The sequence below is a fragment of the Mytilus edulis genome, chromosome 9 (genome assembly GCF_963676685.1).
Source record: "Mytilus edulis chromosome 9, xbMytEdul2.2, whole genome shotgun sequence".
NCBI classification, from domain to species: Eukaryota; Metazoa; Mollusca; class Bivalvia; order Mytilida; family Mytilidae; genus Mytilus; species Mytilus edulis.
Window position 1 is genome coordinate 3,944,801 of NC_092352.1, and position 24,150 is coordinate 3,968,950.

Here is a 24,150-nt window from a genome sequence, read left to right on the forward strand (position 1 = left end):
ATGAACAAACAAACAACAGTCCTTGAAAACACAGGCGTCAAATGCAGTGCATCAAGTAAAATCATAGTAACTTGAATTCAACGGGTTTATTATAAACCATGTCTTGATTATTAGAGCAATAGCAAAGAAATATATTGAAATGCTGGCGGGGAGATAATTCATGGAAGGCCAACAGACAAAATTCCTTTTCTTATTTCATAAAATATCAGTCTCACCTGATCTCGTAATAACCATCTTAGAAATTTGTCAAATGGAATAATAATTGTGAATATTCGATGTATGTTTAAAATTGGCTTGTTCTTCTTGTTTTAAAATTGTTAAATTGAAATTATTTTGTGTACTTCAACGATGATCCATTTGTTCTAGATTTTATACTGAACTGCAAATAAGTTAATTTGTTTTCTGGCATGATCCATCCACAGCACTGGTCATTAGTGAATATCAGATTTACTAGCTACAACCATGAAATATTATTTTATGTAAATGATAATGATTACAAAGTTTACAATGGAAAATTGAAATGATCACAGTCTCTTTAGGTGTAAAAAGTAAAAACACAAAAATACTGAACTCCGAGGAAAATTCCAAATCAAATGGCAAATTCAAAAGTTCAATCAAACTCAATGGATTTTTGTTATATGTCTTTTTCTCAACTGCTAAAACCTGTTTGCCAGGGTTTGCCTGCATTTTATTAATTTTGAACCATTGAATATGTTTGAGTAATTTCGATTCCAAAGTAGAAATTAAAATATCGGAATCAGGATTTCAGTAAGATAAAGTATAAACCAGAAACTTTCTACTAGTATAGCAAGTTCCTGGACATTTAAAATCAATCAATCAATCAATCAATCAATCAATCAATCAATCAATCAATCAATCAATCAACCAATCAATCAATGTGTAAATTGATGGTCTGCGTTGATGTATCATTCAGTCGACTTTATGTAAGCTAATTCAACCCATGTGTACGTTAGTGTGCTTTGCAGTAAAAAAAAATCTTCAAATTTTAGTTGTATTTTATTTGGTTCACAAATCAAGGAATTGTGGCGAAAGAAACACATTTACGAAAATAGATGTGTTCACTATACTTAATCTTATATAACAGAAAGTGAAAGTAGAGGGAAGATGTCCTTTTGCGGATGGTTTTCTGGTGAAAAGTATAGAGATCATTTTGACAGAGGTAGATTTTTTGTTGACAAAGTGTTTAAACACTGTGTACCTATAAAATTTAGAGTATTTTGATAACAAATAAAGGGAAAATCCGTCATGTCCATAGGAGTTAAAATATAGGACATCCATACAGACACTTGTTTATGTAAACAATCATAATATACCTTTTGGATAGAATAAAATACATGTAAGGCAAGCAGTTTTATGTGTGTTACCATCTCATTAAATCAAGCAGATTACAGGAAATTTAAGATTTCTGATGAAATTTATTTACTTTTACCAGTTTACTCACAGGCGCTGGGGTTGCTTTCGGGTCGATCCAGCCCAAGTCGATCGGTCCCACATCAATCCGACCCCACGACGATCCGGCCCATATGTTATTAAAGTTGATCCGGCCCCAATAAAAAATATATTTATAAGGAATAACAATAAAGATATATCATGTATATATTAATTGTATAACATAACGGTACCAAAATTGCTACGAGTACCCAAATTGCACCTATTTAGCAAAAAAAGCAGCGGAAATCTTACAATATCTCCTAGAGACTAAACACTTTGTATTTTAATGATTTGATACTATGCACGTTTTTCAACATAGGTAAATATATTTAGATATATACACAAAACGTTCACAGTATTTATCAACAGATGAAGTGTTTAATGAAAAAGGAAAATGTACACGTCATCAAATTAAAATCAGCAAATACAATAAGTTTCAAGTATCCATTTATTAAAAAAGGAAGAGTAAGCATATATCCAATTGTTCAAAATATTGGAAAAAAATAACCAAAAGCTCTGTTATTCGACTTTTGACGATGCGAATTTATGCATGGATGCAATTTGGGTACTCAAAATTTGATAGATCAACATTATGTAGATTGAGGTTAAGTGCTCATACTTTATCTATTGAAATAGGGCGATATCTAAAAATACCAAAGCAGAGTAGGGTATGTCTTTGCTGCAACAATGGAGACATTGAAAATGAACTACATTTTCTTTTAAAATGTTCCTCTTATAACTATGTGAGAGATAACCTCATTAAAAAAATAAATAATGTCCTAGGCTATTGAACAACAAATTACCTTCTTTATCATATAACTTGCTTATATCAATTTTAAATAGTAATTCCCAAACAATATTAAAAATGTTGTCAACTATTTGAATGAATGCTTGTTGGGGAGAAACTCATTATTAAAAGGTACTTGATTTCTTTAATAATGTATATGCTTCTCTTTTATTTTTATATATTTCTCTCATAATTATCCACTGTCACTCCTTCATTGTATATGTAGGACTCTAAAGTACGATGGGGACGCTAAAGTACGATGGTCTGCGCTAAAGTGCGATGCCTCTATACGCTAAAGTGTGATTGTCCGCGAAAGTATAGACGTAATAAACGTACTATGGATTATGACGTGAACAGTCGTTTATACAAACACAAAAATGAACATGCTGTAAGAAAATTGTAGAATATTTGATTTTAAACAACTTAAAGTGCATAAGTACCCTTTATCTTGTTTCTATTAGAAGCTAACGGATACATTAAAATCATTGTTTATGTTGCAGTTTACTTGCGGTCCCTGTTAAAATTCTATCGATTTTATTGAAAAGTAAAGTCGGTGAAATAAAGGTACATTTTTTCATGCGTAAATCATATATTGTCCGCTAAAACATTAGTTTGTACATTTTATTTGTGCTCACTGCGAAAAAGGAGTGAGAAAGCTCGGTAATCAAATATTTTTAAACAAATAAATTTAACACAATAAAAGAATTTCGAATTTGTAATTTACAATGACGACTTTCAGGGGGATGTTCAAGTTAGTGATAGACTGTGTGAACGGCAAGACACGCTAAGTATCAAAATATTTGATACCGGCCCGAATTAAAAAAAAAATCATATACAGAATATATAGATTTTTGTCCCACTTAAATTAACATTTTAGCAATAACTACGTGGTCGTTCTTCTTGATTTAAAAACAATCACTTCAGCCTACCGGTAATTATAAAGTCCATCACATATGTTATAAAACCTAAGCATACTAGCTTTTGCAAAAAGATTATTTATTAACATCTGTGTTGCTTAAAGTTTTAAGCCCTTTAACATTAATTACCCTTTTGATCCTTTAAACTTCAGCGTGATATTTAATCATTCTTTAGCAAACAAACAACCATCGCACTTTAGCGTGATACATAATCGTACTTTAGCGTAGACCATCGCACTTTAGCGTGACCATCGCACTTTAGAGTACCATCGCACTTTAGAGTCCTACATATATATGTTATTGTAGTTTGTCTTTAATTTGTTGCCATAACCAATTCTTGTCGATGTGTTAGTGCTAATAAAGTTATCTTATCTTCTCTTATATTATAAAAGAGAAGACAGAATGCGTTTGTTTTTAATATCACAATGGCTTTTCCTTGTGTGGTTTGTGACCAATATGTTAGACCGTGCAGCATGCACTTCAGTGGGAGCAAAGTCCATTTATACTGTTAAAATTTGTCACAAATTCCTCCAAAATCAATAAAATTTATTCATATTTTATTATGGGACCGGATCGACTTGGGGCCGGATCGACGTGGGCCCGGATCAACTTGGGCCGGATCGACTTTGGGCCGGATTGACTTTGGGCCGGATTCACTTGGGGTCAGATCGGTGTGGGGCTGGAATGACCGGATACCGCTTGTTAGCTCACCTTTCCAAAAGGAAATGTGAGCTTTTGCCATCACTTGACGTCCGTCGTCGTCCGTCCGTCGTAAACTATTTCAAAGATCTTCTCCTCTAAAACTACTGAACCAATTCAAACCAAACTTCATCTGATTGATTCCTAGGATATCTAGAATAAAGTTTGTGTTTTAATTCCCATTTCATCAAAAAACATGGCCGCCATGGCTAAAAATAGAACATAGGGGTAAAATGCAGTTTTTAGCTTATAACTCAAAAACCAAAGCATTTAGAGCAAATCTGACATTGGGGTAAAATTGTTTATCAGGTCAAGATCTATCTGCCCTGAATTTTTCAGATGAATCGGACAACCCATTGTTGGGTTGCCGCCCCTGAATTGGTAATTTTAAGGAAATTTTGCTGTTTTTGGTTATTATCTTGAATATTATTATAGATGTAGATAAACTGTAAACAGAAATAATGTAATGCTTGGGGTATACAATGTTTTTTTATACTTTCATCATAAATTATATTATGAACACGAGACAAACGAGACATTTCAGTGTGTCCACTCTTGTTTTTGCTTTTGCAGAAGATATGACAGAATCGAAGAACCATTTATATAAATTGAAAACCCAAAATAATCATTGATGGAAGATTTAAGCAAAAAAATTTAAGGTGAGCGATTCAGGCTCTTGAGAGCCTCTTGTGTTATGATACAGATATTTTTTTAATTTTTTTTTTGTTGTTGATTAAAATATTCAATTTTCTATATTTATAATACATATGTATCACTTCTGTGTATGTCTCACCTAGTTTCGAGTGATTTCAACGACTGTAGAGAAAATACCAAATATTTTAATCAACAAAAAAAAAAAAAAAAAAAAAATCTGTATTATATACCAAAGCGCCTGTGAGTTTACTCAAATAAAGAGGTTAGATTTGTTTGCCGGCATATTGTTAGAATGACTAATGAAAGAAAGCAACTTAATTAGTATAGAGTTGGGTGCACATATTCGCAGGGGACACAATTTCATCGTTATATTATTTTGAGGTGTAAAAACTTCAAAGGATGGCTGAATTAAAAGAAATATGCCGGTAAATTATTTTTTACTAACAAATATGATTAATTTTGTAAACTGAGACAAAATTTCGGCACTTACTGCAAAGGACCGAAAAACTGACAACGATTTTCGGCCAATTTTTTGAATGAAAAACACGATTTTAAAGTAGTATTTCTTAGTAATTCTTTGACTGATTGCCCCAAATTTCATTTCTATACACCGTTAAAATGTCTTCTATTCATTTATAATGAAATTGATTTGATAAACATCGTTTAAAGCTGCAATTATTTGGTTTTGAAAAATAGAAAATAGATGTGAACAAACCGTGAATATGTGTCCCCCTTTAACAAATTATCAGGAAATTTCAAACACCTTTTAATCTAACTTTTTAGATTATTTTTTTCTAACAAACACATTTTCAAGCTAAGATATATACTGCATTTGAAGTTATCTTCATATAGAAATATTAGTATACTCCAAAAACATACTGACCTGAACATAAACTGCAAAAAACATGGAAAGATATGGCGAAAATGAGCACCCCATTCTATATCTAAAATGTTAAAAAATTACACAATTCCAGATCCTTTTATTTTCTGTATAATTTATAAAATGTTACCAATAATTGACCTTTTCCTGATTGAATCTCATACCACCACTAACATGACCAATAGCATCTGATTGTAATCTGCATACATTAATGTCTCCGTGAGGCTCACCACCAAATGGTGTATTTGGAAAAAGTATACATGATTTATACACAGGACCAGAAAATAAACATGAAAAGATGTAGGTATGTTTGAGTCGGCTAGTTTCAAATAATGAATTCCCCAATTCTGTGGCCATCTAATGAAAACATATCTTGAGTCAATAGTATGTATATATGTATATAGGTGTATGATATCTGCTATGTGAAAACAAATTGTTTAGTATTAAATAACAAACAACCAATCTTTTTAACTACACCAATCACAGTATTAAAGATTAAAAGATGAAATTTCTCATTTTAGGAGTTTATGCATGTGCAAAGTGTAGCAACCATTTATTTAGCAGTGTATCAAAATATGAACATTCCTCACCATGGCCAGCCTTCAACAAACTGATCAGGGAGGATTCTGTACAGAGAATTACAGAATCAAAAACAGCCATAAAGGTAAATATTATTTTTATTTGATAATCTAGTATGGGAATTCTGTACAAAGGTTAAACCCGTAAGCAATGAATATATATGTATTATACATAACTAAGAAAAACCAACTAGCAATGAAGATATATGTATTATACATACCTTAGAAAGAAAAAAACCAATCTTATGTTGATAAATTTAGTTTAGCAATTGCGAATGGCAGATATGAATTAGACAAACTGAAACATAAAGATGGGATGCCAGTCATTATGTGCATTTAAATATATATAAAATAAATACATGTAAATAAAGTGTATACTCTTGATGTTCAGTTAGTCATGTGTAATTTTACAATTTGATATATATACCTTAAATGAGAAAACAAATATATTTGATTATCGACAAACATGCATTTCAGATATTATGTGGTAAATGTGGTAATGGTCTTGGACATGAATTCCTTGGTGATGGACCCAAACAGGGACATAACCGTTACTGAATATTCAGTGAGTCTCTCGTCTTCATTTCACATGACAGTAAGTATTACAAATGTATTAACCAAATGTATTAACTGACTTAACAGCTGTTTAGTGAGGGGGGAGGGGTTCTGATCATCCCTGAGAAATCAGTTAAAGAAATCCTGGATCCCAAAAGGGTCAATCCCGAAATCCTGAGCTTAAAAACACCTGATCTTGATGTTCCGAAAAAGGTCCTGCCCCCCTCTTTAATTAATACTTATATGAGGCTTAGATAAAATCATTCTGGTATTTTAACCTCATATGATACATCAGAAATAATTAGTACTGTCCTTACTTTTTCTTGTGAAATGCCAAAATAAGTTTCCAATTTGTTAAACTTTCCTGTCTATCAGAAAAAAAAACCAAAGTTATGATATTGGTTTTTCAATGGTGAAAGGATTTCTTCAGAAAGTCAGTGTTTCTGCCACGGTACTATGGCTCCCTCAAACTAGAAGAGTGGAAGCTATTATATAGTCAGGTTGCAGAAAGTAGTTAAATACCAACAAACAATGCTAAAAGGAAATCACTCCCATTGTCTTGTGTTCTAAAATATCAGTTACCAGTAAAAACCTTTGCACAAACCATACAAAATCTGAATGTAAAATCTTTCCAAGAAGAGTGCTAGTTAATAAGAAGAAACTTAAGGGGAAATAACTCATTAGTCAAAGATAAACATACAACAACATGTCCACTAGAAAATTAACAAAAATAAACAATAGTCAAAAAGAAACTACACAGGAAAGTAAAGATTAAAGCACTTCTGTTAGTGGCAGTACCTTCTCCATATTGTGGAATGCCAGGGACTTTTATAGCTTATACTAAACAGTATTGGATTTGCTCATTGTTAAAGGTTGTAAGGTGACCTGTAGATATGAGATATAGAGTTTTCACATGGCAATCAAACACTTAATTAACTATTTTCATATTGAATGTAACTGTCATATCCTTTATTTCAAGTTCAATAGGATAGTCACAAAACTTTGACATATATATAACCATATAAGAGGATATCTTTTGTATATCAGTGAAATGTCAAAAGTGTAAGCTACCTTTCTTTATAATTCTTTTAATATGGTTCTTTATATATACATATATATAAAGACTGTCTAGTTTTGATATAAAACATCCCATTGAAGAAATTGCACTTGCAGACTTGATATAATGTTTGGTATTACTCAATTTATTTCACTTGACTGGGAGGAGTTTAGCCGGTTAGCTCATAATAAACCAGTCCATCTATAGATAGGTGTTTTAGAATATACTCGTCAATGACATGTCCAGTCATTCTTTTGTAAATTCCTTTGATGACACTGATTGGTGATTAGAAATCATTTATTATTATGGCAATCATCCTTATCACACACATCTTCAAATAGACTGTCCTAATGCAAATTAAAACGTAAGCTCCGCCCAATCAGTTGAAACTTGAAATAACATAAATTGGTAATAGAAATTACAAAAAAGTTAATGTTTCATAGAGGAAAAGAATTGAATAAATGACGTATTTATTTATTTAATAATACAATGCACCAACATATAGACTTTCATTAAAGCAAAAATCCTGATGCTATTTACGGTTTTAAACTTTAAGATTGATATGATTAATTCTAAACAAATGTTGTAACATAATAATTTTAAATCAAGTCCATATAGACGTAACTTACACTGATGAATCTGTTAATTATAGATAAGAAGACAATTTTATTTAAGTGTCATCCTGTTATAATCCTGTTATAAGTGTATACATGTCACTGATTAGTCATTTAGGATATAACTTACAGTAGGATAATTTAAAACTTTATGACCTGTTTAAGAAACATTTGTCCCATACCAGTTATGGTTATGATATATGTCACTGGAAATAAGTCATCCGTTATGTGTAATTTAGGAAAAATATGAAAAAAATACGATGACTAAAACTTTTTTTATTTAAATTTACCAGCAGATTATAATCCATATCAAACATTCAAATGTAAAATGTATCGTTAAACATGTATTTTTTGTAATGAAGGCTACCTTATAAAGATAAATACATTTTTCCTTTAGTCATAAACATCCATTTTAGGCAAAGAAGTGACTAATATGGTCCTAGTCAAGAAAAACAAGTAGTACATATTTCACTTGAAACAGATACTATTCATACTTTTATCTTTTAATTTATTTGTAAAATATTTGGGTAGCTTTGGTATGAAGTGCCAGCTTTAACAACTAAGTACACTATTGGACTTTTGTTGAATGTTTATTTTGAATATAAATAAAAAGGTTGTATAAAATTAAAATCAAAGGTCATATTTTGCCTGTTTTGTTTAAATTTCAAGTGCCTGTTTTTGTACTTTGGGCTGTTGTGAATCAGTGTGCTCTTATATGCAATTAGATATATGTTAATTTTTTCATCACTATCCAGGCTAAAGTATTATTTTGACACATATTGACCATCTTATTGAAGCTAAAAAGGGAAACAGCTTTAAACTGAATTCAACATAGAAAGCAATGTTTTGTACAATAAAATTAAAATATGAGTTATTCATCTTGCATTAAGCTGTTCCTTGATGTGTCCAGTGAGAGATCTATTTATCTGATTACTATATATTATATTGATTGATTGATTGTTAGTTGCTTAACATCATTTATATATAATCTTGAAAGATATCTTTGTTATTAATGACCAATAGGCATGGCATATAAATCTGTTTTCCCTACAATTATTGACCTAGAAAGCTAACACATATATTCAAAAGATTGCCTAAATAAACACCATGACTGATTAATACAATACATTTTACACAATGTAAAATGAGCACTTTTTTATTCGTTGTTGCTTAGACAATATGTTAGATTTTCAGTGATGATCTAATATTAGTGCATAAACTTATTTGGTTGTATGTACCTATAATATTTTATACTTGCTTATAAAAAAAGTTTCTAATTGACTCTTTGCAGAAATGATCTAGCTTATAACAGATTTCATGTGTGACTTTATATAAAAGAGACTTTGGTTAAGCAATCTATAAAAAGCCCACACATAGCAAAATTTCAAATCAGAAAACCGATGACCTGATTTATGTACAAAACACTATTATATAAAATAAAAATGAAATATAATATACAGCATATACAGGTTCCTGACTTTTGACTCCTGACTGACATATAGAAATTGTGGCAGGGAAAAATATTTTTGGGGTGCCAAACTTTTGGCAGTGGTGTTACAGCTAAATGTAAGAACAAAATAAAGAAATCAGTTAATTTTGTTAACTTGTTACCAATGATGTATGACCTTTGTTAATATATAAAAATAAGGAGATGTGGTATGATTGCCAATGGAAACAACTATGTTAAAGAGTTCTAAAGAAGTGGTTAAGATCAGTTCTTGGCAACTGTGTCACTTATATATAATAACTATAATATGTATCCTTTTTGTTTGTTTACAGAGATGAGAGACACGCCTGTTACTGAATCCTAAGAAGATCATATTATTCTGAAGCTAGCTCAAAACCTAGATGTTATCATTCCATTATATAATAAGATTTTTGCCTACTGTATTAGAAAAGATGAGTCTAACGCGGTAATTAAGATGATAATATAACATTGCATCTCCACAGCAATTGTACACATATATCATTACATTTTTTTTTATATGTGAACTTCCGAGAGATCATTTCAAATTATGAATTTCCATACTAATTTTCATATACTTATTTATTGATGACATGGTTAGTGAATTCCAGTTTCTAGCATTTGTATAACATTTTACTTGTGGGAGAAATTTTATTGGATGTGCTTCCATAGTAACCAAAGATATATAATTTCTGATTTGAATTTTCCGTGAAGCATTCAGTATTTTTGTGATTTTAATTTTTATCTGGGGATTATGAGTTTTTGGTATTATTTTGACTGAAGTTTTTTAAAATTACAATACTGTGAGCTATTTAGACACTGTGTTTTTTCAGTAGTAAGAAATAATTTACGATTTTGGCAAAATTGATTGTTGTATAATTTAAAATATTTAATGCAATTTTATTCATTTTTAGCTCACCTGACCTCATTACTTGTTGTCCGTTGTCCGGCGTCCGTAAATTTTTATAAAAATCTTCTCTGAAACTACCAGGCCATATTTAAACAAACTTAGCCACAATCATCAATGGGGTATCTAGTTGAAATAATGTGTGGGGTGACCCAGCCAACCAACCAAGATGGCCACCATGGCTAAAAATAGAACATAGGGGTAAAATGTAGATTTTGGCTTATATCTCTAAAACCAAAGCATTAAGAGCAAATCTGACATGTGTTAAATTGTTTATCAGGTCAAGATCTATCTGCTCTGAAATTTTCAGACGAATCGCCCACCCGGTTGTTGGGTTGCTGCCCCAAAATTGGTAATTTTAAGGAAATTTTGGCGTTTTTGGTTATTATTTTGAATGTTATTATAGTTAAAGATAAACTGTAAACAGCAATAATGTTCAACAAAGTAAGATCTACAAAAAAGTCAACATGACCAAAATGGTCAATTGACCCCTTAAGGAGTTATTGCCCTGTATAGTCAATTTTTGTCAATTTTTTGTCAATTTTTGTTATCTTTTACAAAAATCTTCTCCTCTGAAACTACTCAGACAAATTTAACCAAACTTGTCCACAATCATCATCAGGGTATATAGTTTTAAAAATGTGTCTGATGACCCTGCCTGCGAACCAAGATGGCCGACATGGCTAAAAATAGTACATAGGGTAAAATGCAGTTTTTGGCTAAAATCCCAGAAACCAAAGCATTTAAAGCAAATCTGATGAGGATAAATTTGTTTGTTTTGCAGCTTTTGGTTATTATCTTGAATATTATTATAGATAGAGATAAACTGTAAACAGCAATAATGTACAGCAAAATAAGACCTACAAATAATTCAACGTGATCAAAATGGTCAGTCAACCCCTTAAGGAGTTATTGCCCTTTATAGTAAATTTTTAACAATTTTCATAAATTTTGTTATTTTTTATTCCTTTATGATGTGCACATAGACCAAGGTGAGCGACACCGGCTCTTTGGAGCCTCTAGATTAGACATACTGCTGCTCTTAATTCTATTTATGGATGTTATTTTCTCTGTTTATGGATGACCTTTACTATGTTTATAGATGACCTTTTGATTTTGAGCTAGCCTAGATAAGCGATACACTTCTGATGGTTCAAGTTGTTTTAGTAAATGAAGTATATATGAAGTTGTCAGGCCACAGTCCACATGGAAAAGCTAGACAATGGAAACCTCCACTCTTTTACTGATCCTACTAGAACCTTCATATGCTGTGTTGCCAAAAAAACTTTTTTTTCATTTGATTTGATTATAAAAATCTTTGCATATCTGTTACCAAAGAAACCCGTATTTCACTCATTTGACTAATCTTTGTATGTTTTATTACCTAAGAAACCCTTATTTCACTCATTTGACTAATCTTGGTATGTTCTTTTCCACAAATCTTTTCTCGTCTGACTAGATTATTATCTTGTCTTGGTTTGTTATGCAAATTTTTTAAAAACATTTTGCAGAAATGTTTCTTCCCGCGAGCCTTCTTAAATGTTTTGTTTATGCAATATATATATATCTGTGTTTAGCATATTGATTGGAGAAAATATTTTGATGATTTATTTATTTAAGTGTTTTTATTTTATTTTAAAGTTTTTTGTTGACATAAATAACATGTCATTGTAAACTTATTTTTTTGGATTTATCAAGTGTTTGTGTTGATTTGTTTCTTGTTTGGTGTTCACTTTTCATCACTGTAAATGTAACGAAGTTAAGTGATATATACTCAGAACTCAAATGAGGATATTACATTGTCAGTTTCTATTTTATAATTGTAAGAGGCAATAGAATAGGGATAGATTCAAAAACATCTAATCTCCACTTTATCGATTGAGCAAGCTTATCCTTATTAGGATAGTGATTTTTAATATATAATTTAATTGGAAAATTGTTTACCTAAAATGATGTTTTATAGGACATAAAAATAAATGACATATTTTTTTTGAGACATGGAAAATTAATTTGAAACAATATTAATAACTCTTTGTATGATGCATTAATAAATATACAAAAAAATCAAATCAAATGTGATTAACAATTGTATTATGATAAATAATTGTACGCAAGAAAGAAGTTATAAATATTAGATCTTATAATCAAAATGTTATAGATACACTCAGGGCCATGTGTATTGCATGTATTGTCTTTCATTTTGATATGTAAATTTTGAAAGTTTTATCGAATAAATTGATTCAGAAAAACAGGTGTGCTTTTGTTTGTTATTTTCCCCTGCTGGAATACAGAAAGGTATATCTAAAAGCTACATATTAGAGTATTAATGAATACAAATTTACTTATATTTTAACTAGACAAGTACTCAAAGTCATACACACCAGTCTAAAACAATAAAAAAGTGTCTATACAGTATGCTGAACACCAAATCATCCTCATGTGAATAATGGGTGTTACACGAAGTTGGCTAGTCCTCAACATTTTTAATGTTTCATTGGTTGAAGTATTTAAAAAAAAATTGTCTGCCTTTATCATTCATTGTTGTAAACTTGTTCCAATTATTTTTTCGATGAAACTGCTGGGCTTAATATTAAACAACTTCACTTAAAGAATACGTAAGACATTTTAACAAAATAGATCTGGAGATTTGATCCATCCATCAGCAAAAATTCCTGCTGTTGCCAAAAATAGAACATAGGTATAAAAATGTAGATGTTGACTTGAGCTGTTAAAGCAAAACCAGTCCTGGCCAAAATTATGAGTGTAAGTCAAATCTTATGTTTAGAATCCGTATAGAGAGAAAATTTAAATGCCAAAAATGTCCTGCAAGTAAAATGGTCAACTGCCTCCTTATCGGAGTTATTGCCTTTAAATGACAATAGTCCCCCTTTCATTTGTGTTGAGCAATATTGCTTTGTTTGGCTATAAACTTGAAAAATAGGTAGAGAGAAACTTTTAACACCAAAAAGTATTAGCTAAACCTGATCTAAAAATAATTTACCATGTCCAAAATTGTAGGTCTATTCATTATGGATTTGCTCAAATGTTTATAAATTCATTTTTTACGATTTCTGAATGAAAAATTGGGAGCGTACTCTATGAATCGCATTGTCCTTTCTATACAGACATTTATATTGAAATCTTGTGTTTCCCATGCTAAATAATAAATAAATTATGCCACTGGAAGATATAGAAAAAGGGAAAAGCCCTTTGACTTTTGGCTCAATAGTTCAAAGTTCAAGGTTACTTTTTCTCAACTCAGTTACTGTTTCTCAAAATATGGAAATACACAAATAATTGTTTATCTAAGGAAGTCTTGAGAGTTACGATTTGCTTTATTGGAACGAATCTTAACTGATTGAAAATGTATGGAAGGGAATGCAGCCTAATGGATATGAAGTTGAAAGGAGTTGTTACTAAGAAAAGAATTTTGTTATTGGTTTCCAAATCATCAAGGAGCAACCATTTAACTTCAAGGGGGTTTATGGTTTTTTTTTGTCTGAGTCGGTTAGTTTTTTCGACGCTATCAATCAAATTATTTTTTCATAATTAGACACTTTAAGGTATGAAGAACATCAGGAGTCTTAATATTTTTTTTTTTTCATCTGCTTGTCCACAATATTTTTTTCTCCATTAAATTGGGGATCAGAATATTTTTTTCAGGAAAATACCCCCCCCCCCCCCCGCCAACACCCCCTAACACCTACACCTTTGATGTTAGATAGGTCAAATATCTTAATAATGATTTTTATAAATTTCCTGTTTACAAAACTTTTTAGAACAAACTAAGGATTTTCCTATTTCATGTATAGATTACCGTAGCCGTATTTGGCACAACTTTTTGGAATTTTGAATACTCAATGCTCTTCAACTTTGTACTTGTTTGGCTTTATAAATATTTCGATATGAGCGTCACTGATAAGTCTTATTTAGACGAAACGCGCATATGGCGTACTAAATTATAATCCTGGTACCTTTTATAACCATTATAACCACTGGGTCGATGCCACTGCTGGTGGACGTTTCGTCCCCGAGGATATCACCAGCCCAGTAGTCAACATTTCGGTGTTGACATGAATATCAATAATGTGGTCATTTTTATAAGTTTCCTGTTTACAAAACTTTGATTTTTTCGAAAAACTAAGGATTTTCTGATTCCAGGCATAGATTACCTTAGCCGTATTTGGCACAACGTTTTTGGAATTTTGGATACAGTACTCAATGCTCTTCAACTTTGTACTTGTTTGGCTTTATAAATATTTCGATATGAGCGTCACTGATGAGTCTTATGTAGACGAAACGCGCGTCTGGCGTACTAAATTATAATCCTGGTACCTTTGATAACTTACCTGTATAAGAATTATTGTTTTTGTGGAAAATGCCTAGTACATGTTTAACCCATTTCTTACTAAGGGGCTAAATTGAAGGTCACATAAAGACGGATTTAATGAGGTTAGATTATTGACTTGTAAGTCAATCATACATCAGAAAATTTGAGCGTATTTTGAAAAAAATTGTACCGACCTGACTGCTTAAACGAAATATTATTAATAACTTGAAACAAAAGTAATGGTATCAGTATGTAGCCTTTTTTTTAATGAAAATATGCATATAACGATATTGGTTAAGACTAGATGTGTTAATCCTTTATTTTTTCATTAATTTTCTGAGTCCGTCAATTTCGTAATTGCCGTGTGTGCTTTGAAATCTGCGTAAGCATGAATCATTTTCTCATAGGAAATAATTGTACGTATAAATAATTTAATTTTTACATTATGTAGCTTGTCCGGAAAGACAGCACTCTAACATGACCTACTATCTAATAGTTTGATCCTTTCATAAGATATCCGACTACTAACTAAAACCTTTGAAGTGTTTCCGTAAAATTATAATTGATAAGTGTCATCAAAAACATCGGACAGTGATACTAAAGTCGTTGGGGACATAATTGGTACATAAACATTGTCACTTTCTACAAAATCTGTATTTTTCTTCGAACTTCCAAAATTCATGGGCATGTAACACTGAGATTGTTTATTATTGTTTTGTTCTGATTCCTCCACTCCCTGACTGCTGAATGTCCTGTTAATTGGTGAAGAATAGTCACTATCTTCTTTTTGATTTTCTATTGACAGTTTCTCGTCAATATTGATATAGTTTGCTGCTGGAGAGAAATTATCTCCAATATTTTGATAATTAGGTGTTGCCTTTTTGTACGTTTTTTCTGCTCGAGAAGATTTTGTAAAATTCATATTGTCATAAGGATTACTCTTTTTCGTAGATGCATTCATATCCTTTTTTTCAGCTGACAAATGATCGGCGCCAAATGTAAATTTTCTGCTTGTCTTATGCTGGTTTGAAGCCGTTTTGTCTTTGGAACCTATTAATTGATTTTCATAGACATGTTGAGAGCTATCAGTATTATACCTACATTGGTCCGATTCAAGAAGAAAAGTTGCTGCGGTACTGTAGCCGTCATTGTGGTCACTTGACCATTGTATTTGTGTTGTATTTGTTTTGTCATATGAATTTCCATTGCAGTGAGCGCGGTTATATTTATTGGCACACACAGCTAGACATTTTGGTGAAGTACATTCTCGTACAACGTCATAAGATGGCGGCAAAATGTCTTCTGAGTCTGAGTAATTTTGTATGACACTATATTCAGAATCATCGATATATTTACATCTTGTTTCTACAGTCACACGACTGCTCTCTGCACTTTCAGAAACATTTTTAACAGTTGTTGGTTCCAACGTGTAACTGTTGTTTTTATATGCCATGGAAAGAAAGGTTGACGTATTGTTACTTTGATTATTATCTCTGTTGTTAAGATGTGTTTCGGCTACATTTTCAATTAGACCGCTTCTATGATCACGATGATCTAATTCAGAACCACTGAGAGCATTAATCTGTAGTGTTTCTACATTGTCACCGGCATATATGTCTTTGGCTCCACTGAAACTAAAAAAAAATAATGAATCTACATTTTAATCAATCATTTTGATAATCATAAGACATAAAACAACGTTTGGTCCTTTAGCCTGTGACAATTATAAAGATATTTTACTATTTGACATTTTACATCTTCTTTGGGACTGTAACTTAATGAACTATTTAGGATATGACAAAACTGTGGCTCAATTCGTCGATCAAGTACAGACCTGGGTTATTCAACATGTTCGATTTCCTTATTTTATTAAAAGAGTGCAAGACCGTTGGATGTCCGTCCATTTTTATAAGAGTTTGAATTTAACTATATCTATAAATATGTGTGTGTAAATTACTACAAGAAATGCTTAAAAGAAGATGCCTCGCTTTTTGTCTACTGAATCATGAACATCGTTGATGACCACACAGTTAGACCTCAACATATCTCGTACTTCTATTTGATAGTTGCGAAGTAGAAAAGACCTCTAGTCAAGAAGAATAGTATGACCACTACATATCTTTTTGTTGTAAAGTGCAGTATAAATTCTCTTGTAAAATTAAGCGGGAAAACAACGGTCTGATAATAAAATATACTTACTGTCGAAATATCGTTATTGTAATGACCGCAATCAACAATAATCCAAATATGCATCCACCAATTAATGTCGCTATGGTTACTAGAATAAATGCAAACATTGATAATTATAAAATCTATGTATCATGCTGATTTATTTGGGAACATGCTATTTGATAAATCTTTTTTATCACAAACATCATCGAATAATAACTAATCTTTCAGACTTCGTCCCTCTCCCCCTCAACCTAAAAAAGTCTGTGAAAACAATAAAGATAACAAAGTAGCGTTTTCTTTTTATCTATTTTGCACGTAGTTTTTACATTTTACAATTTTTACAGAGCCAGGTAAGCTGTCACTAGTTATACAAGTATCGATTATCAGGTTGTCTGAATGTTGATATTGTAATTTGAATATCAGCTGCGAGTCACAATATGAAGCTTTTATCGAGTGAACACATTGTGTCGAATATCAATTTCCCAAAAAGTTGATAATCGATTAATCGGGTTGTTTTTGCGTCTTTTTGGAGTGTTTTTTTAGTTTCACCAGCAACCGGAAGATGACTTGAAAAGTTCGGCTCAAACTTATCAACGTCAGTTAAAACATTATGACGTCGCTGATATGTCCGGGTCAAAGTTATTTAGGCAGGGTCAATGTTTTTGCGTCACAAAGCCGTGATATGCAAAACTTAGCAGAGTGATATAGACAGTGGGACACACGATAAGCTATACGTACTGGTCTCACTAGTATGACCATTGCCAATATTGGTCTGTGCTGATTCACGTGGTTCTATAGATGTCGTGTTCACCACTGAAAAAAAAACCAAGCAAAATAAAACATGGATAATTGTCATATAATCTAAAAATTTGTTAATAAAAAAAAATCACAAAAATTCTGACCTCCGAGGAAAAGTCTAATCGTAAAGTCCCTAATCAAAGGCAAAATCAAATGACAAAACACATAAAACAAGTAAGCGTATATAAGATCAACGTATTTTATACATAACAGAAAGAAACACAAAAGTAAAAAAAAATAAGTAACAGTATTTGCACTGTCTAAGCAACGAGTCTATAAATAAACTCGTTTAGATACCTTGATTAAGTTTTGTCTGTACTCCAGACGCGCGTTTCGTCTTTCGTCTTCAAAGGACTCATCAGTGACGCTCGAACTCAAAAAGTTAAAAAAATCCCAAATAAAGCACGAAGTTAAAGAGCATTGAGGACCAAAATTCCGAAAAGCTTTGCCACATACAGCTAAGGTAATTTATTCTGATCTGATTTAGAAAATCCTAAGTATTTTGATTTCGTTATGTGACCGAAAGCAATACAAACAAGAATGTGTCCAAAGTACACGGATGTCCCACTTGCACAATAATTTTCCATGTTCAATGGACAGTGAAATTGGGTAAAAATCTAATTTGGCATTAAAATTAGAAAGATCATACCATAGAGAACAAAGTAAAATCACAAAAATACTGAACCTAGAGGAAAATCAATTCGGAAAGTCCATAATCACATGGCAAAATCAAATAACAAAACGCATCAAAAACAAATGGACAAAAACTGTCATATTCCTGACTTGGTACAGGCATTTTCAAATGTAGAAAATGGTGGATTAAACCTGGTTTTATAGCGCTAACCCTCTCACTTTGATGACAGTCTCATTAAATTCCGTTATATTTTATACAATGATGCGTTAACTAAACAGACACAATAAATAAAATAGTCAAAATATGGGTACAGCAGTCATCATCGTGTAACAATTTTAAAAGGAACAATTTATCAAAACACAAAAACATCAATTTACAAACACATTCATTTATTTGTCTGTCTGACGTCAGCCACTTAGATTTGTCGTTCAATGTACATACAAACAATTTAAAATTTACATAGGCAATGTTAGCATACAGTGTTAAAAAATCAAAAGTATGTAAGAATAAATTCAGAAATAGACCGAGATTTAAAATAGTCCAAAAGTTATAAATAATTCATAAGAATCCACAAATAGTTAATTCCACTACGCGATTGAATGATTTTGACGTTTGTGGTTTAACGTATTTTGTAATTCATAATAGAAATATATCATAATGACATAAAATAGAACAATATCATACTGACGGGATCTTTTAAAGTACAAAGCCACGTTATAAGAACCAAAGAAATACAAAAAGTCGCATATACAAAACAGACCACCAAAAAATGAAAGACAATACAAACACATTGACGAGATGTATAAGTACCGAGCCACGTCAAACGGATATAACATAAAACAATTTACAGTAAAAGTAATATTTTTAAGATGACAAACAACATCAGTACGCAGAATCTATACATCAAGACCATCGTGTATTATTTGTGAAGTTTCAAGTTTATTGGACTTCAACTTCATCAAAAACTACCTTGACCAAAAACTTTAACCTGGAACTCGCACTTTCATTTTCTATGTTTAGTAGACCGTGAAATTGGGGTCAAAAGTCTAATTTGGCTTAAAAATGAAAAGGTCATATCATATGTGTACTAAGTTTCAAGTTGATTGGACGTCAGCTTCATAAAAGAACTACCTTGACCAAAAACTTTAACCTGAAGCGGGACAGACGGACGGACAGACAAACGGAAGGACAGACGGACGGACGGACAGACGAACGAACATACGGATGCACAGACCAGAAAACATAATGCCCCTCTACTATCGTAGGTGGGGCATAATAAAAAGTAATAAAAACTGTTACATACATAAGATATCGCCAGTGACCGACGATGGCCTTCTGTCGCTGTCTGATGTAGAGGAATGCCATCTATTAATGTCTGTCGTTGATCCGAGAGTGTCTTCAGTTGCAGTAGATAATGTTGGAGCTATGGTAAATAAAGGACAGCTTATTTAACTTTGTTTATATTTAGTTTAACTTTTGATATGAGTAAGTCCTCATTATGGAATTACTTGTAATTAAAACATATTCAGATATATCTAGACAGAAAACTTCAATGAATGAACTGTGATATAGACTAGCCTAACATTTATCTGAAAAAGCGATTACACAGAAGATTTTGGAGCACTTTGTGCTGTATTTCAATTACTCACATGTAGAAAAGACTAAACAAAGATATCAAGTTTATATGGCTTATAACGTATGACTCCAGATGCGCGTTTCGACTATATACAAAACTCCCGTGTCGATCATATCGAATCAAAAGTGTTGCTTGGCCAAATTGAAGTACATTAAAAACTTAAACAAATCCGAAAGGTTGTCCACAATACCTCAGTGATTCGAATTATTCAACATTTCACGAAATGTAAATTTAAAGGAAATGAACATTTGAATCAATGATAGTTCATATTAACAAAAGGGTGCTGACTACTGTCTGCTCATGAAACCTTTTGGACCGAAATGTCAATAACAAGATGTTATTACTACTTGATGATTTTGAAGTATTATTTGCAATGTTAGGCTGAAATCTTACTGAGCAGTTTAACTGCAAGGTATTATCCTCATTCTAGTCACATTTCGGCACACAAGCTCTCTAGAAATCCGAAGATTACATTTATTCACTTTATGCATATGATCTTGGTGATGTTGCTTTTCCGATGAAAACATATTAGCATATATGGATAATGAAACCATCTACCCTATTGTTATCAATAAGTCCTCTTACGGTAATTCGTGCAATTTGTTAACACATTTATATTCAATCATTGTGTATTGACTCCAAATCGAATAACAAAAAAACCTAATACTTCTATAAATTGATTTGCCTTCAAAAGAGATCATAACACCTCACACTTATATGTGTAAAAAAACTTTTATCTGTGTAAACTCTTTTAAACTCACCCACACAACCGTATCTGATTGTAAGTACTTCATTAGAAAATGCACAAGAATCGTCATAAATTTCATCTTTCGCAGAGACTTGACACCTTGTTAGTCCGTCACATTGCTGTTGTACACTAGCTGTCACTTCATTTCGACCACAGTATATAGCTCGACCTTCATACTTAGCAAAATATATATCTAACACCATATCTCCAATGCACCATAATTCCCTTGTGCTGCCTTCTCTTATTATCATTCGTAGGCCTGAAATTTCAATATTTAAAACAATAGTATATCATCAAAACCATTCAAACTTATTCTTTCAACACAGACACATAGAGTATCGACTATATCGATATACTTTATCGCTGTTTGGACTTGTCTCATGTGTTTCAAAAGACCAGGGGAACCTCTGTGGTGTCATATGACAGACACACAGCAATAGTTATAGTTCCCGAGAAATGTTTTTCAAATAAATATAATATTTCATTTTCTCATTATCAAGGTATACAAATATCTTACGGAAGTGAGTCCCATAGCAAGCATAACCGTATAAGTTTAGTAGTGTGGTACATCAGAATGATTCACATAAAGTGTTATTTGTATAGAACCATGTTTTTGCTGATATATTTGAAGATTTTATTTTCCTTTTTTAATGAACATTTGGAATGACATATTACCTGCCATGTGTATTAACATATGATATGCTATAACATCCTGACATCATTGCAAGTTCACAGAAAAACAAAACAGTTTACCAAACTGAAGAATTCTCTAGCAAGGTTTTACACCATGCCGGTGTTTGGTGCGGTTCTTTTTGCTCAGTCTTATGTTTTGTATGTTTTTTTAACTGCTGTTTGTCTTTTAGCCGTTGTTTGTGTTTTGCCATGATATTTTTAGTTCATCAATTTTTAGTTTGATATTTCCTTTTGTATGTTTCGTCCCTCTCATAGCAAATTGGGTGATCGTGACAGTGTTCATGTTTCTAACATAATTAAATGGAAAATCACAGAAATACTGATCTCCGTGAATAATTCAAAGAAGAAAGACTCAAAAAATTCCTGACTTGATACAGGCATTTTCTTACATAGAACATAGCGGGTTTTATAGCTAGCTAAACCTCTCATTTGTATGACAGTCGCATACAATTCCATTACATCGATTAACATTTTAGAAATTTGAAATCTTTTCCTAAACATCGTTTTTTGCTTATCAATATCAACCAGTTTTTATTATTTAACTTTCTGACATCCATAATTATTATTGACTATATCTAGATAAATACTTTATTTGTATGACGGATGATACTTGCATATAAGGGGATCTTACCATGTCAATGCACATAATCTCATTATTTTTTTTACATATGGCTTGTTTTTTGTACACTGATGAGTGTAAAAGAGGGACGAAAGATACCAAAGGGACAGTCAAACTCATAAATCTAAAACAAACTGACAACGCCATGGCTAAAAATGAGACAAACAAACAACAGCACACACGACACAACATAGAAAACTAAAGAATAAACAACACGAACACCACCAAAAACCTACGGTGATCTCAGGTGCTCCGGAAGGGTAAGCAGATCCTGCTCCACATGCGGCACCCGTCGTGTTGCTTATGTGATAACAAATCCGGTAAATAGTCTAATTTGGTAGGTCACATTCAGGAAAGGGAAGGGGATTGTAGTTACGACGTAAGGAACATATTCGATATCATTTGTGATACGGTTATTCCATAACGGTCAACCAACTCGTGATGGCGTCCGTAAAATTTACGAAGGGATGATTTCAACTTCACCATTTGGAACTCTTGGTTTAATAGCTTCCTTGTGAGCAGCAACTGTAAAAGTTTACAGATAAGTTGCATCGTAGCAAATTTCTTGATTTAAGTTTACCAGGAACACTCAGAGCTAGATATCTGAAAGCCAATGATCTACAAGTACTTGAAAAAGGAGATGCGTTGTATAATCAAAACGAAAATGAAACGATTCGCCAAATGACTAATGAATCCATATCCGATCATATTAATCACAATGGAAACGATAAGCTTATATTCTCTAAATTCCAAAGACGTATTAAAAAACTCAAAAGAGATACCAGGCCTTTAATTTTGTATGCAATCAGTCTGGTTTCGTGAACAGAAAAGTCATTAGTGACGCGCGAATTATGAAATCAAAAGGCTAAAAATAGGTACGAAGTTGAAGAGTACATATGACATTAAATTCCGAATTGTTTTGTCAAATACAACTATTGTAATCTTTTGTGATATTTTAAGGGTAGAAACTCCAAAGTCGCAAATAACATCTTGCATTGCAATACCAAAGTTGTTTATTTTGTTTTATCTTTACTTTTGTTCGAAATATAAAGGCAACTGTAGTATACCGCTGTTCGAAATTCATAAATCGATTGAGAGAAAAAACAAATTCGGGTAACAAACTAATACTGAGAGAAACACATTAAATATAAGAGGAGAAATAGGACACAAAAGAAACACATCATTAAAATGTAACACACACAGAAACGAACTATAATATAAAACAAACTTACCATTTGATGTCTTTAAAATCCACAGAAACATGAAAACAAAAGTAAAACGATGCATTGTATCCAGTAGATATAACAATAAGCGTTCTATCTGTATAAATATCTAAATCTGCAGTCACTTCATCATATGATAAAACCTGGAGTACTTGAAGTTTGTATGACTATGCTTCATAATCTTTTCCGCAGGGTCAATAAGGACACTTGATCTTAATTATTCTTTTGTTTATGTTTCGTTATTGCCGTTATCAATAATTAGTATATAGAATGGAAGTCAGAGTTTTATATTATAATAAGATTGTACCTTTATTATATAATGCAGATACAGTTTTTTATATTTAAAATACCATCCCAAAACTCCATGCGTCTGATAGGCTTTCTGGTTTTACTTTATCAGGAACGCTTAATATGAAAATTTCGAAAGCCAATAATGTATAAATATATGTATATATTAGGAGATATATAACAAAAGGCAGATTCTGGTCGTCTTTGGTCCATTTTGGTATTGCTGTCACAATGCCGTATAATCGTCACAATCAATATATCTTTTGTTCATGAAGATAATTATTTCAAATATAAAAGAGGGACGAAAGATATCAGAGGGACAGTCAAACTCATAAATCGAAAATAAACTGACAACGCCATGGCTAAAAATGAAAAGGACAAACAGACAAACAATTATAGTACACATGACACAACATAGAAAACTAAAGAATTTACAACACTAAC

General features: G+C 31.9%; 2 protein-coding genes across 2 annotated transcripts; one reads left to right on the forward strand and one right to left on the reverse strand.

Moving 5' to 3' along the window:
• The first annotated feature begins 1,055 nt into the window (after positions 1 to 1,055).
• Positions 1,056 to 12,816, forward strand: LOC139487524 (methionine-R-sulfoxide reductase B1-A-like). The gene is made up of 4 exons (XM_071272389.1): positions 1,056 to 1,180; positions 5,911 to 6,053; positions 6,445 to 6,562; positions 9,973 to 12,816. The coding sequence occupies exons 1-4, from the start codon at positions 1,126 to 1,128 to the stop codon at positions 10,002 to 10,004; spliced, it is 348 nt and encodes a 115-aa protein (XP_071128490.1). The 5' UTR covers positions 1,056 to 1,125; the 3' UTR covers positions 10,005 to 12,816.
• Positions 12,817 to 15,138: 2,322 nt separating this feature from the next.
• On the reverse strand, positions 15,139 to 23,596 carry LOC139487525 (uncharacterized). Its single transcript, XM_071272390.1, has 6 exons — positions 23,428 to 23,596; positions 20,897 to 21,142; positions 19,803 to 19,922; positions 17,806 to 17,880; positions 17,095 to 17,173; positions 15,139 to 16,529 (listed from the first exon to the last, which is right to left on the reverse strand). The coding sequence occupies exons 1-6, from the start codon at positions 23,480 to 23,482 to the stop codon at positions 15,452 to 15,454; spliced, it is 1,653 nt and encodes a 550-aa protein (XP_071128491.1). The 5' UTR covers positions 23,483 to 23,596; the 3' UTR covers positions 15,139 to 15,451.
• Between the last annotated feature and the right edge of the window lie 554 nt (positions 23,597 to 24,150).